At 40.1% G+C, this 16,269-nt stretch overlaps 1 protein-coding gene across 7 annotated transcripts in view; it reads left to right on the top strand.

Moving 5' to 3' along the window:
* B3GALNT1 (beta-1,3-N-acetylgalactosaminyltransferase 1 (Globoside blood group)) overlaps positions 1-11,438 on the top strand; it is a 37,058-nt gene extending 25,620 nt beyond the window's left edge. For 6 of the 7 annotated variants that reach the window (XM_077160938.1, XM_077160943.1, XM_077160944.1 and 3 more), the window contains exons 3-5: positions 2,006-2,069; positions 4,679-4,782; positions 7,495-11,438. In XM_077160938.1, coding sequence (XP_077017053.1) covers positions 7,527-8,522 — 996 coding nt within the window. In that variant the 5' untranslated portion in view covers positions 2,006-2,069; positions 4,679-4,782; positions 7,495-7,526 and the 3' untranslated portion in view covers positions 8,523-11,438. The remainder of the gene's footprint in view (positions 1-2,005; positions 2,070-4,678; positions 4,783-7,494) is intronic. The other variant, XM_077160945.1, reaches the window with a different exon arrangement.
* Positions 11,439-16,269: the final 4,831 nt, after the last annotated feature.

Raw genomic sequence — 16,269 nt, 5'->3', positions numbered from 1 at the left:
GTAACCCATACCAAACTCTGAAATCTGTTCAACAACTAATTTTTGCAGGGTTTTTTTTTTTGCTTTAAAATTTATTGCTTTTTTTGATATATGTATTATTTTTCACATTAAAACAAATTATTAAATAGCTTTATTAAGGTATAATTTACATACCATAAATTTTCATTTTAAGAGTACATTTTTCAGTGATTTTTAGAAAATTAAGGAGTTATGTAGCTACCACGATAGTCCAATTTCAAAATATTTCCATCACCCAAGGAAGATTCTTCATACCCATTTGCACCCTTTGATCCCACCCCTCCATTCATAGATTTGCCTTTTCTTTCCTATAAATGAAATTATGCAGTATATGGTCTTTGCATCTGGCTTCTTTTACTTAGCATAGTGCTTTTAAGGTTCATCCAGTTTATGAACTGTTACAACTGATGCACAGTATAGCATACTCAGTACTTTGTTCCTTTTTACCGCTGATTAATATTTTATTGTATGCCTATACCACATTTGTTTATCCAGGAGCATTCTGTTTTGTAGCCAATTAGCATTATTACACCTAACAAAGTTAATGATCCTCTTTGCAGTACCTGATCCTAGGTTGTTTTCAAATTTCTCCTGGATCCTGTCCAGGACCACACATTGCATCTGGTTATGTTCCTTAATCTCTTTTATAACCTAAAGTCATCCCTTTCTTCAAGGCATTAGCTGGCTAATGAGACTATGCTAATTGTCCCATATAGCTCCCCACCTCCGGACTTGTTTGGTTCTCCCTTGTGGTGTTTTTCAAATCATCCCGTTATCCTTTGTACTTCCTGTAAAGCTTACTTCGATCCCAGTTAAACATGTTTGGCTAGGGTTGTACACTTCACATTATCAGTGTTCGTTCTACCATTTCTAACACTAAGATTGACCAGTGGACTATCGTTGGCAGCAGCCTCATCCGTCTTACATAAAATTCAATTTTTTTCAGACCTTGGTAAATAGAAAGTAATCTTTTTCTTGCTACTTTGGCACCATATAAATGTCCAGGTTCCCCTAACCTTTCATTTGATGATCAAAACACTGATTTATCGATAATGATGCTTGAATTAATGATTTCACAAGAGGTTGCAAAGCAACAATTTCCTTATTCCTTCATTCTGTCTGCATTTATTATTGGCATTTTTCAAGACTTTTCCTCTTCAGCTGGAGCTATTTGTATCCCTGAACTACAGATTATTCTTTAAAACAGAAAAAATAAATAGCCCCCTCCCAATAATTTTCAAGTAAGGGGTTTGTGCAATAGCTACCTCATTGAAATATAATGCATTGCTGGTGATTAGTTGAAGGTATTTTGTAATTTCCAACATGGTATTCTCTTCAAACTGTGCATTAAACAAAAATAGTGGGTTTTGAGTTTCCAAATAGTTTTTTTTGTTGTTGTTTGTTTTTCAAATTATGTTTTTGTAGTTGATTTATAATTGTATTGTAATCAGTATATGGGACCTGTATGAAAATGAGTTTTTTTAATTGTTGAGACTGCCTGTGAAACCTAATATATGCTCAATTTCTTAATAAATGTTTCATGTTGTCTTGAAACAAATATTCCTGTTCTCTTCATTGGATGAAAGATGCTAAATGTTTCTATTGTATCAAGATTATTAATCATATTATTTGAACAGTCATACTCTTATTTTTTGTTTGTTGCAGCAGTTAACTTAGATTTTTTTTTTAAATCTCCCATTAGGATCATGGATTTGTCAGTTTATACTACAATTTTCAGTTTTTGCTTTAGGTATTTTGGGTCTATGTTATGATTATGTAGCTTCATGATTGTTAAATTATTTTGTTGAAAGATTCATTTTTTAGTAATCTTTAAAAAAAGATTTAGAAATCTCTTTTGTCTCTTAAATGCTCTTCATTTTAAATGTCTGATATTAATATTTAACTATGGCAGCCTCGCTTTGGTATTTTCCTAATATGTATTTTTCCATCTCCTAATTTTTAAACTATTTGTGTTGTTTTGTTTTAGGTGTGTGTATTGTAAGCAGTATATAGAATTTTAACTCTATTTGTAGGTTTCCATCTTTAAGTAGGTGAGTATACCTTTACATTTATTCTAATTAGTGATACATTTAGGTTTATGTCTGCAAACTTCTTTTATATTTTCTATTTGACATACATTTTCTCTGCCTTCTTTTTTTTTCCTTTCCTACCTTCTATTGGGTCAATGCTTTGCTATATTTCTTTTATTTCTCTAGTAGTTTAGAAAGTATATATTGCATACCTATTCTTTCAAGGGTTACTCTAAAGTTTGTGAATTTTGTTGCAAAACATTTCAATTTCTTAGTTCATTCTGTGCTAGAGTTTTATGTTAGTATATTTTTACTTTTCTCTGAAACAACTCTTTTTAGCCACCATGTCATTTTTATTTAGTATTCTTTAAAAATTTACTATTTTTAACCATCTTAAAATTTTTTTGTTCTTGTCCTTTTTTTTTTAACTGTCCGCCTCTATAGATTTCATTATCTCTTAATAATTTTTCTTGTTTACCTTTATTCCATTCCTTCCTCCTGAGTTCATTTTTCTTAAAACTACATCCTTTGGTACTTCTTTCAGCAAGAGTTTGTAGACTTTCTTAGTCCTAGTTTGTTATAAAATAGTCTTTATTCCACCGAAATGAATTCTCTAAATATCATCTGTAGAATAGGTACAATAAAACCGGCTCACCTACTTCACAGGATTATTGGGGAGAGCAAAAGAACATTTGTTGTAAACACCTTATAAACTCTGAGGCCTATGCGTGTAGCTATGGCATTATTTGTAGTAAATATAATTTATGTCAGAATTACTGTGTTCTGAATTGATTTTTAAAACCAGTTTTTTTTTGAGAGAGAGAACATTTGCTTAAGTGATAGAGAGTAACTGATTCTGTGCACAGCCACACTTTCAGGGAGAAGCTGTAACAGGATGAAACTCAGGAGCATAACTGCTCGCTTCACGTTACAGCGTTCACTGCCATTGGGTAGAGCTTTGAGGCGTGCAAGCATGAAATTCAGGTTTCTGGCTTTGCTTTTATATATTTATAAAGGCAATATATGCATAATATGAAAATTTCAAATGATACAGAAAGATTAAAAGAAAAAAAAATCTTCTAGAAATCTCACAAGCTAGAAGCCTTTGACATGCTGGGGTACAGCCTTCTAGATGCCTTGCTCTGCATATGTAGCCACATGGATTTATAATATTGGAGACCTTTCAAAAGGGGTTTTATCATCATGCAGACAGTTTTGCAAGTGCTTTTTTCACTTGGTAATAAATCAAGGAAATCTTTCTGTATTTGTAATATAGATGAATGTCATTGCATGTGAATAAATAAATGCTTTCGAATGAATGCCATAATTTTATGTAACCAGTACCCTACTAATAAACCTTTAAGTCAGTTTTTGACCTAAGTCCAAGTAGCCTGGTTATTTTAAAAATTTTGATATATACTTTCACATTACCTCTCACCTATGCCAGTGAAAAGCCTTTTTCCTCCCCTATACTGAGTCTTGTCTTTTTTTTTCTTTTTTAACTTGCCAATGTGATTGTTTGTTGGAATATCTCTTGATTAACTTGCAACTTTAAACACTTTTCTTATGTTATTGACCATTTGTAGTTATTTTTTTCTTTTGAGAATTGTCTTCTAGGCCATTTTTTTCTATTTTACTGGTCATCTTTAAAAAAAAAATCTGTTAAGAGCTCTTTGTTTATTCGTCTTACAAATTCTTTGACATATGTCTCAGATATTTCCCCAGTTTGCTTTTTTATCTTTCAACATTATTTGTGTTGTGTTTTTTACTCTTTTATCCTTGTTTAATAATTTTTTTAACATTTTTTATTTGATCAAATATCCTTTCTGTCTCCTAGGCTGTTTCCTTACAGTGAAATAATTAGAAAGGTTTCCCCACCTCGAGATTATTGAAATGTTCATCCATACTTTCTTTTAGTGTTCTAACAATTCATTTTTTTTTTAATCTGTTGGAGTCTTTAATCCATTTGAAATCTATCATGGTATAAAGAGTGAGATATGACTCCAGTTTTAATTTTTTTTTCCATGTCAGTACCTCCCTGTTTCCTACTCTGGTTTTTAAACTTGAAAAGTGAAAACCAAAATGTGAGCAGACTGGGTTGTAGCCGGAGGTGAGATGCTCCCTGTTTTTCAGCATATTGACACGTCCTCAGTACCTGTGGGTGGACATGGAGGTTCCGGATAGGAAGTAGGCTGGGCTGAGGGTGGGGACCACTTCACAGCAGGATTGCCTTCTATGAATGGGCGTGTTGAGCTGAGAACCAGAAAGGATGCATCAGTGTCTCAGCAGTTGTCTGTTTCACTTCTTTCAGCGACCTCTGAGCTCTTTATTGAGGGAGAGGGAAGTGTAGTTGGAATTCCAGCTGATGACACACCAGCTGACAAGAGAGGTTAGATCTGTGTTAGATACAGTTTTGAGTCTCTTCTGTTTTTGAATATCAAGTTCCCCTTTTCCATGACAAAGTCATGACTTCTCTGAATTCTGCGGTCCAGTGGTAACTTGGCTTTTTTTTTTTTTTAAACATATGTTCCTAGTTCAGAAGGGAGTGGTGGAGAGAGGGTTTTCTTTTCTCCTCTTTATTCCCTAAAACCCAGAAGTAAATACTGTTAAAACTTTTATGTATCTTGCAGAAGTTGCTATTCACACATTATTTTGACCACTTCTTGCTGCTGAATGTTCAGTTGGTGGAATTGAAGGCCTTTCACTCAGAAGAAATAAACCAAAAAAGAAGAAGGTAAGAAATAGAAATCTATTTATGGTTCTTCAAGTATGAAAAATCCATCAAGATGATGTTGTTAGGATAATCCCCTTTGACAGTAAAAATTGATTTAGAGACCATGAACAGGATGGAAAAGATGTCGAGGACAGAATTCCACTGGGTGTAATGGGCTCTGTTTATTTGATACCTAACACAGGTCAGATGCTATGCACACATTAAGACTTAATTCATGCTGTATTAGTGTCTTTTGTGTAGAGATGAGAGAACTGAGACTCACCATGAGATGAAGTGCCCACATGCCCTGGTGGGTAAAAGACAGAGCTGGGGGTGCATTCCGGTCTCTCTGCCTTTAAAGTCAGCCTGTGCTGTAGGTCACCAGAAGTCTATTCTCACCAATCCCTTGAAAGTCTTTCCCACTTTTGGACCCTATAGTTCCTCTTCTTTTTGCAGCTTTTTGTTCTTCATGGGCCCTTAAGCAGTAGACCTGGTAACTACAGTCACATTTTCACATTTAGAAGCCGTAGCTTGTAGGATACATATAAAATAACTTTTACAGTATTTGCTTCTTGGAGTTTTTCCTGTTATTGAGGGGTAGCAGGGCCTTCATTGCCTGTATGTGGCTAGAAAGTGGCTCCCTTTCCTCAGGACACTTGTGTCCATCTGTCAGAAATGTGTTACGTGGTGGTTTGTTAGCACCAGGCATTAAACTGCTATCTGACAGAAAGTTGTTACAATAAATGGGCAGGTCACCAATGGCTGAGATGTAAGTGTTGCCCCCTCTGATTGTACTGTGCCTAGTTGGTCAGGGCAGAGAACTGTGAGAAGGGGTTGGTGACTTCTGTAATTTTCCATATAGACCTGTTGTTTCTCAGGTTCTGCCAGAGGTTGACAAGTAAGTGGGGGAAGATAGGTGGAGGGTGGGATGGACAGACCTACATTTATCCTTATACCAAATGGAAATAGTATATCCAGCAAGTCAGTGTTCCTGCTATCGCCCTCCCTCTGTCTTGTACTTTATCATGAGAAAAATATTCTTTGCCTCTTAAGAGAGTTATAGAACATAAGTGGAGAGGCAAGGCACACATACATGAAACAGAACAGGGGAGTGTTTGCTGAAACATACAGTTGCATTGTGTGAGGTAAAATATAGAAAGCATTAGCAGTAGGAGCAATTATCTTGGCCAGAAGTAATCAAGGCAATTAAGATATGGCTGAATGGAAAGACCAGTGGTGCTTGAGGACCTGTCATTTTCCTATAGGTTAAGCAGAATGATTATGTACTGAAAGACCCTAAGATTCACCCAAGGGAGAACCAAGGTAGACCAGTCTTCCCACATAATGGGCTTCATTAATGTCCTCCGTAGCAAATTCTGGATTCTCAAGACAACACACCCCCTCCACCCCAGAGGCTTGTGAGTGAAAGGGCACCTGTCAGAAGCCTCCCCTCATAGTGTTGCTCTTTTTCTTGATCTGAAGTTCCTAAGGATTTGATAGAAATAGTTTATGCAACACGATTGCGCCACATTTGCGTATTACCTTGAGATTTTTTTCTCATCCCATTTCTTACTTCCTTTGGTCCCCTGTAGTGCCTGGTATAGTCTGTAAATGTGGGAGAGCTTCAGTAAACACTTAGTGCATGAATGTCTGCAGACTGCAGCCTAAAATCATGGTGATCAGAAAGCCCTGTGGGATCCCAAATTGGAACCCACCTTGGCTCTGGGCTCAGGAGCAGAGTGGAGGCTGTGGCTGTCACACAGTCACAGAGTTCTGGGCTCTTGGGGGTCTGGTGCTATGTAAAAGCAAGTGTTCTTGCAGGTCCCATCTCTGATTTTGATCTATGTGTGATTTCTGAATAGATTGGAGTGGGAAATACATGAAAACTCATTACTAAAGACAGACCTTTAATTTATGTACTTGCTACCCAGACTGAGCATTGAATTCAGCCAGTGAGGTAGAAACAAAGCCAAAGTACTATGTTGTGCAAGTAAAAGCTATTTCATAGTCTGAGCATTTAAAAACTTAAGAGGTGGCTCTCCTGTTTGTGTCTAGAGGACTTGCCTTCCAAGTGAAGTTTCTCCATCTTGATTATATCCCACATCAACAGGTCCCCTTGAATGATTAGAGCTATAGGGTTTTTCTTACTCTAGATTTGCTAGAATCCTTATCAGATCATCCAGTTGAGAAAGACCTTTAGTTTATTTAGATATGTTCCTGTTAATAAACCCTTGCATTAAATTTTTTGCTTCATTTTCGTAGAGGTAAAGAGGTACCCTTTTTTAAATTATAGACTAATTTTCATCCTTGGCACTATGAAATCTCTGTCTGTGTATCCATGATAAGTAGTTATTTATGTAGAACAATAAATGTTATTTTTAATAATAAGCGTTATTATTAAACATTTTAATTATATTTAATTATTAAAACATTTAATGATAATATTTTAATAATAAATGTTATTTTTTTAATTTTATTTTGTTATTTTATCTGAAAGTAATCAGAGATATGTTTTAACTTTGGTATTGACGTAAAAAGCTAAAATGCATTTTTGGTTCTTGATATCGATCTGTTTATAGTCAAATAAAATTAAATAGATCAGTCCAGGATTTTCGGTTTTGCTTTGGAGTTTTGTTCCTCGGCTCTGTTCCCCTTGAGATGGTAATCAGATATCATTTGTAGATGTGTTTTGGGTGTTGAAATGCTAATACAGATCTTGGATGACTCTTCCAGAACCTGAGGCTTGTGGGCTTCGAGTTGCTTGGATGGTCCTGGCTCTCTTGACCGCCCTCTGGAGCAGGATGTCCCTGAGGTCCCTCAAGTGGAGCCTCCTGCTGCTGTCACTCCTGAGCTTCCTGGTGATGTGGTACCTCAGTCTACCCCACTACAATGTGATAGAGCGTGTGAACTGGATGTACTTCTATGAGTATGAGCCCACTTACAGACAAGACTTTCACTTCACACTTCGAGAGCATGCAAACTGCTCTCATCAAAACCCGTTCCTTGTCATTCTGGTAACCTCACACCCCTCAGATGTGAAGGCCAGACAGGCCATTAGAGTTACTTGGGGTGAAAAAAAGTCTTGGTGGGGCCATGAGGTCCTTACATTTTTCCTATTAGGCCAGCAGGCCAAGAGGGAAGACAGAATGTTAGCCCTGTCCTTAGAGGATGAACACCTGCTCTATGGGGACATAATACGTCAGGATTTTTTAGACACGTATAACAACCTGACCTTGAAAACAATTATGGCCTTCCGGTGGGTAACTGAGTTCTGCCCCAATGCCAAGTATGTCATGAAGACAGACACTGATGTTTTCATCAATACTGGCAATCTTGTGAAGTATCTTTTGAATTTAAACCATTCAGAGAAGTTCTTCACAGGTTATCCACTAATCGATAATTATTCATACAGAGGATTTTACCAAAAAACCCATATCTCATACCGGGAATATCCTTTCAAGGTGTTCCCGCCCTACTGCAGCGGGTTGGGTTATATCATGTCCAGGGATTTAGTGCCAAGGATCTATGAAATGATGGGTCATGTAAAACCCATCAAGTTTGAAGACGTGTATGTTGGGATCTGCCTGAATTTATTAAAAGTGGACATTCATATTCCAGAAGACACAAACCTTTTCTTTTTATATAGAATCCATTTGGATGTCTGTCAACTCAGACGTGTGATTGCAGCCCATGGCTTTTCTTCCAAGGAAATTATCACATTTTGGCAAGTTATGCTAAGGAACACCACGTGTCATTATTAATTTCATGTTCTGCCTAAAGCCTAGAGAAGGGCAGGGTCCTTTGTGGAAAGTGTTAATGTTGGTACTGTGAAATCTCATGGGGAAAATTCATGGAAGGGGCAGTGTGCTGGCTTATACTGACCTGAAACTCATGAAGATCCCTTAAACTAGACATGGAGGGTTATAGCTATTTGTGATTTAATTTGGCAGAAATCAAGTCAGGTCCTTTTAAGATGATATTTGGAGGAATTAAATCGGAAGGTTTTGCTAATAAAATAATTAGGACCAAGCTATTTGGACATGTTGTTCTATCTGTAGACTAGAATTTCTTAAACAGGGTTCACTGCAGTATAAGTTTATGAATCCAACAATCAAGCAATGTGAAGTTCTGTTTATTGAACCATCTAGTTAGTGGAGGGTTTTGTGTATGTCTTTCATGGATTACTGATTTTAAAAAATACGTAGTTCTGTGTAATAAACTTAAGTAGAGATGTTACTGAACAAATTTTCATCTGTTTTTGGTTGTTTAGAAGCTACTTCAGGATGTTTCAGTTTTTCCAAGTTATCAATTGTTATTTAAGTTACTTAAAATTTTCTGCGTGTTTGGTATTATGGTTGTTTCAATATTGTATAAACAGAATGGTGTGAATCATCCTTCGCATTTGAACTTTTTTTCCCAGTTTGTTTATTATTGATAGCCCCATCAGTGTAAGCTCAGCTGTCATTGTGTGTATCAGCAATGCCTTGGACTTTGATTATATTTTACTGTGGTATTATAGAGAAGAATTCAAGCAAGAAGATTCACATTATTGACTTGTTTTAAAAAATGTAATCCCCAGTGTTTTTAGATGTCACTTCATCTATCTCATTTTTCCATCTGGACTTAGAAATAACCAGAGCACACCAAGCAGTGTTTCCTCTTGGAAGGGACTCTGAAGGCAGAAAAGAATGGAAAGAACCTGTTGACCAGAAATATTATAAAAAAGAATGAGATATTTCAGGGTTGGGAGCTGGAAACGGAAGACTGAAGATCTGAGTCACGTCATTCATTCTGCTGCTATGTGTATTTTCTCCTTAACAATCAGTTTGTGAATAAAAGAGGGAAAAAAGTAAAAAGCACTGCTGCTATTGTTACTAGTTTCACATCAAGACAAGAGCCCTTGTGTGTAGCCTGAAGTCATGTTTAACTTTCCATGTAGAAGGGCATTTCTTCATAGAAGCAGTGGTGTCCCTTAGTCTGGCAGTTTTACCAAATGAGCCGAGTGCTGTCGCTAAATTAGGCACTGATTTAAGTTGGTGCATGTGGCATGATGGGCAGAGGCCTTCGTGCGTGAGGTCCCCTGAAGCTGGTTGTGGGTGAGGAGTGCCCATGGGCTCAGGCTGTCCTGGGTGACGCCGTCTGGGCTGGAAAGTCATCTCTTGAGCGCCATTCTTGGAAAAACTGTGCAGAGGGTATTTTCTGTGACTTTTGTGCCAAAGAAGGGCATTCCTTGCCCCTGTGTTAACTAGAATTGCGCCATTTCCTGTGATATCTGATATGGGACAGGGATTTTTTTTTTCTGGATTACATCATGGCAGAAGACCATAAATTCTTTCAAAGGAGATAAAAGGTTGAAAGTATGTAGCCAACTCTTGGAGAACTTAGATATTTAAAATTATCCTGTAAGAAAAACCTAATTTCAGTTAAAACTATTGCATTATGTGATTCTCTAGAACAAGGCTGTTTCCCCTTCCCGAGGCAAAGACCGTATTCAATTATAAGAAATCAATTAGTGAAATGCCCTGTGGAATTAATATCTGCCTCGCTAATCCACACCCGTGTAGGAGTCACTTAAGACAGAAAGTGGCAGATCTTGTAGTCTGTTGTGGTGTGATTAAACATGATAGGTTTTGCATAGACATGTTAACTTTGGGAAGCTTAATCAGAATTTTTAGAGAGAACTTTAAAAATAAAATATAATTGCCCTTGATTTCAAGTTAACACACACACACATACAGAGGTAAAACAGGAATAATTGCCGTGTCTCAGGAAAATGTTTCTTCTCAATTAGAGACTAGTGCCTAAACGGTCCGTAAAAAGTTAAATGATTATGGAAAACATTTGTTGGGTCATTACATTTTATGTTTTTAACAACATGGTTTCTTAATAGTCGAAGCTTTCAGGTAATAAACATTAGGCCACTGGTTGATAAAATCTTGGCCACCAGTGTTTAGCCAAATAAACAAAAAGCATTTTTTCCTTTTAACTCATAACAAAATTTAATACTAGAGGCTGCACTGAGGCGGGTTCTGTCCCATCTGCCACAGCCCTGCCCTCCCCCATGCCTTACCCGCTCTGCGTCATGCACTCACTCTGTTCGTAAGCACTGGGTCTGTAATTCCCTGGCATGTTAGCTTTTGCAGGATTATGCTGCATATAACAACCCCCAGATCTCAGAGATTTAGGACCACTGTGTATCCTTTTTATGTGTGTTACATTTCACTGGTTGCTGACATTTGGCTGCGACCCTGTCCCATGTGATTTCATCCTTTGGGCTCAGGCTGAAGGTGCAGCCCCCATCAGGAGCGTGCCATTCCTATAGAGGGAAAGACAAAAGGGCCGGTGGAAACACATAGTAAATCGTGTGATCAAGCCATCATCACTGAGGTGGGGATGCATATTCCTCTTACAGGAAATACTGCAAGTCAGGTGGCAGTGGGCGGGGATGTAACTCCTCTTAGAGAGTGGGAAATGAATAGTGGGTACAGTAATATAATTTGCCATGTGTAGTGTGTGAAAGGGAAAAGGGCTCAAGGATCTCCCATTCTGAAGCTGGCTCAAGTGGGTCAGAGATTTCCTGGAGTTTTCCTGGCCGTTCCCTGAGACAGCTGCCCTTTCACCCCCAACATTATTTTTCTAAATCTCCTGGCATTATTGTGTTCCCAACTCAGATGCAGAAGCAGCCAGAGCTGAGGTGTGTGTGTGTGTGTGTGTGTGTGTGTATATATATATATATATATATAACAATGAAGTATTTCTAAGCATGAGGTTGGGATAAGACCTTCCCTCTTGGGGTCTGGTAGGCAGTGTACGATGATGAGATAAAGGGATAGGAATGGGGGCAGACTTGAGGGGAAAAGGGTGACAGTGGCCAATGTAACAAGTCTGCCCTACCATCTCTGTAGCTCTTAAATTTCTTAATCCACTGAGAATTTTGCCCCTTATGTTAGATCAACTTCTCTGGATTTTTTTGAGCTGCAGACTAAGTGCCTTCACATTATCTGGTTTCCTGATGATTCCACTTGTGTTAATAGGGACCTTGGAGGAGCCCATTAAAATAGACGCATGTGCTAATGGGGATGCAGGAGACTGGAGCCAGCCTGGGCTGCAGGCCTGAGAGCCAGGGGACAGTTCGGGTGGTGGGACAGTGCCTTGTTCTTTGGGGTCTGTGCCCAAGGGAGGGCTTTCCCCGTGGGCCACTGAGGGCAGAGAGGCACTCCACAGGGCATGAGGACTTGTATTTAGGGTGAGATGCACAAAACCCACACTTGGATGAGTTTTGAATCCTGGGCGTGGTCAACACAGAGGTAGTAAATCATAGGTTAGAGATGGAGAGGCCTTAGAAATCATTTCTCTTGGTGTTTCCAGGTTGCTGTGTAACAGGGAAGGAGTTAAAGGGGGTTATGTACAATTTTTAATACTCCAAATGCCGAGTGGGATTCATACATGTGCCTAAGGTAAGGTTGCCCAAGCTAAAGAAAATGTTTCTGTGGACTGGATCTTAACTAACTGAGGCAGTTGCTCTGGGCAACTTAATGCCAAATGGAAACTTTGATTAGGAGGTCACTGTTATTTTTTTGTCTGATTAATGAAATGGGGAAACTAAATTATAATTTAGTAAGTGTAGAAGAGTGAACAGAGGCTCACTGAGGAGGGGAAAGTGCCATTGAAGGGATCTTTGCTAAGCAAAGGGTTGGGAACTCCTGTTCTTTGATATATAGGCACTGAGGTCCATTGGGGCCATGTAACTTGTTCAAGGTCATTCTCAAGCCAGAACTAGAACATCCCAGGACATGCCCCATGTCTTCTTTCCCTGCTGCCTCTGGATGAGGTTAGAAAGCCTCAGGAGGACCCCTCTTCTTCAGGGGTGTTACGGAAATTTCCAGAAGGACCACCTCTGCCTGAATGATGAGAGGAACTTCTAGATGCCAGACTAGTTTCCAAAGAATGTGAGGGAAGCTGAGTCATCGGATGTCTCAGGGGAAGTCACCGGGGCATGTGATAGCAGCAGGGAATGGAACACACGGCAGTGACCACACGGGCAGGGGCTGCCCCAGCAGGAGTCTCCCTGTACAGTAGGTTCCACAACCCCAGCAGGAGACTATTCAGACCCCTGATAACATCCTGCAGAGCTGCAGCACATTCATTTTCAAAGTAGAGTGTGCCCTCGGTACATATGGGTAGGGTACTTGCTTATGGAAATGCCTTGTGCTGAGCAGGAGGCAGGGTTATGTAGTGCGAGTTTCTCAAAGGGGACACAGACCCAAATCAGTGAGAGCTTCAGATAGGTGCTGGGGCTTTGTGGCCACAGGCTTCCACTTGTTTCCTACAGTTTCTATGAAAAGGTGTCAACTGCTAAGAGAACAGAACCCAGTAAAATGACGTTATTGCAGCCCTCAAGCAGCTACAATAAGGAATTACTTGTTTGTCGTTTCAGAGCCCAGTGCCAGAAAAGCAGAAATGGGCTCTGCTGCCCTTAGCTAGCTCTGGGACACCAGAGCCGCACTGCCTGGGTCTGCCAGAGCCGCACTGCCTGGGTCTGCCAAGGCTTCTCTGATCAGTACCATTGTGACCTGTGAAAAGTCATCTTTTGTCTCTCAGTGTCTTTATCTACAGAAAAAAAGAGGAAAATAGCCTCTCTCATTGATGGCTGGCACATAGTAAATGCCATATAATTATTATGATTTTTATATCGTTGTGAAGCTGGATTTAAGCTTCCAAAATAGCATTTCAGAATTTGTCACAGAATTCCTAAACTTTGTGCTGGTTGAAGATGTCATTTTAGGGCGTTTTGCTCTTGCACATCAGCAGCAGGCTGAGGTTCGTGGCCTCATCCCTGCCCAGACCTCAGACTCTTGCCCACCAGCCTCCCCTGTCCCTGCTCCCCAAGCTTAACATGTACTCAACTCTCCCAGGGTTCTGGCTTCGTCTCCAGCTCCATTCACAGCTTTCCTGCCTCCTCTGTCACCTCCTCTACTTTCACTGCTCAGGACATCTTCGGACCTTTGTGGAACAGTCTCGTGGAGCTGGATTCAGGCCAAGTGTACAAGTTCCTTCTCTCCGGCATCTGCAAGGTGGTAACTGGCCTATCCCCTTCCTGGGGGGAGTCACCAGGTTCACGTAAAGGACTCCTGAGGTCTGGTTAAACCTTAACTTCAGTGTCCAACCGCCGTGGCCCAGCTGGCTGCTCGTTCCAGGGTGAGGAATCCCTCCTTTCATTTCCAAAGACAGCTCCTGACTCCATTCTACTTTCTTCCCTCCCCCAGAGTGCAGGGACGCTTCCATCCAGGGCCCAGGTAAGGAAAGACCCCCTGTGTCCCTGCAGCAGGTCCCAACTTCGGACCCAGCAGTCATGTCTTCTGGGACAGGGAAGTTTTCAAGGAAGGTTACAGAGGGTGTGTTCCCTGGGGAGGACATGGCCCCCATGGACATGAAAATCCATAACTTGGGAAAAAGAAGGGGATGATAGCAGATTAGCATAACCAACCTTAGTGTGAGAGGACCTCCCCTACACTGAATGTAGAAATGCAAATTGTTACATGTTTCTGGAAGGCAGTTTGGCAGTTCGCCTTTCCAATATTCATTTCCTTTGCCTAAAAAAAATTCTGCTTTTACCAAGGAATTGATCAGAGGAGTTCATTGCCATGTTATTAAAAAGAAAATAGAAAAATCTTTCAGTGTTCAACATGGAGAGTACATTAATTAAATCTCAGTGTTGTCATGTTTGAATATAATGCACTCGTTAAGAATGATGCTTATGAAAATATTTTTGTTGTTGTTATGAACCTACCTAAACGTGTATGAAAATAAAAAGTTTGAGTTGTGTGTATGTGGGAGTGTGTATGTAGTATGATCTGAAATATGTGTGTCCAGATACCTCCAAATCCTCCAGTTTTCCTTTTCCTTCAATACTTGGAATATTTTGCATCCCAGTGCAATACCCTGTAGGAAGCCCATGTGCCATCTCTCAAAGCCCTGGAGATTCCAAATCAGAGAATCGACTTATGCTTCTCATGAGGCAGTCCACTCAGCCACTGCCCTTTCCAGCTGAGGCCCCTGGGACCTGTGCCTCCGTCACCTCTCTCCATGGACTGCACCCATGGGGGGGTTCATCCCACTTTTTGTTTCCTCCCAAATTTCACTAGCACTATGTTGCTGTGAACTTTAGAGTTTTACTTAAAGTTTGAGAGCAATGAAGGATAATTACTCTCCAGGGAGGTTAAGATCTTCAGATTTAATATATACAACATCGCAACCCCTCGGAACTTGTCAGCCATTTCTTGTTGTAGCTGGTTTCCAAAGACAGCCCCTAATGAACATATTCATGTCCCTCCTGTTTGTCGTTCCCTTTCACGTTGACTCTGAGCAGGCCCCCTGTAGCCAGTTAAATGTAACAGAAAGGACACTGCATGACTTTGCAGGCTAGGTCAAAAGAAGAATGTTTTCTTCTGTAAGAAGTCCAGCTACAGTTACCCTGAGACTACAACTGTTTTAGTTTGCTAATGCTGCCAAAATGCAATATACCAGAAATGGAATGGCTTTTATAAAGGGGATTTATTATGTTACACGTTTACAGTTCTAAGGCCATAAAAATGTCTAAACTGAGGCATCCAGAGAAAGGTCCCTTGACTGCGAAGAAAGGCTGATAGTTTGTCACACAGGAAGACATGGCTGGCATCTGGTGGTCCTTGTTGCCAGTTCTGTTACTTCCAGCTTCTGATGCCAATGGCTTCCTCTGTAAGTGTCTGTGGGTGGGTGTTGACTTAGCTGTACTAGGGTAAACCTCTGGGTTTCATCTATTAACTTAGCATTGTCCAGAGCCAGAGATTTCTTCTCTTCATGCTATGGCTATTTCTGTGAGTCCTTGCTTATCACCTGGGCTACGTCTTTTGGCACTCCAGGCATCTCCAAATATCTACATCTCTGTGAGCTCTGAGCTTTCTCCAAAATATGTCCCCTTTTAAAGGACTCTGGTGAACTGATGAAGACTCACCTTGAATGGGTGGAGTCATCTCCATCTAATCAAAAGGTCACACCCACAGATAGGTGTGTCTCATCTCCATGGAAACAACCTAATCAAGAGTCCCACCCTACGATATTGGATCAGAGTAAGAGAACATGCCTTTTCTGGGATATATAACAATTTCAAATCAGCATAACATTGGGAGGAAGCCCAAGCTAGCCATGTGGAGAGACTATGTGGGGAGAGAGGGGGGAGAGAGCGACATCTGGCCACCTTCCCCTCCCCTCCCAACCCCGAGCCCCCTGCTCCTGTCAAGCAACTGAGAAGTGAAGAAACGGCCTCAAAGCCAAGTTGAGCGTTCTGACAACTCCAGCCCCAGCTGCATGACAGACTCCAGCAGGAAACTCCCAACTGGTCCTCATCAACCCACAGAGCCATAAGAAATAATCAGTTTTTGTTTTAAGCCATCAAGGTTTGGGGGTGGTTAGTTGCATATTGATAATTAAAACACTTGTAATCACAGGCAATCTCCTGTTGCCTGTGGC

This window comes from Tamandua tetradactyla, chromosome 5 (genome assembly GCF_023851605.1).
Source record: "Tamandua tetradactyla isolate mTamTet1 chromosome 5, mTamTet1.pri, whole genome shotgun sequence".
NCBI lineage: Eukaryota > Metazoa > Chordata > Mammalia > Pilosa > Myrmecophagidae > Tamandua > Tamandua tetradactyla.
Note: the sequence above shows the minus strand (reverse complement) of the source record. Positions and strands in the feature narration are given on the sequence as shown.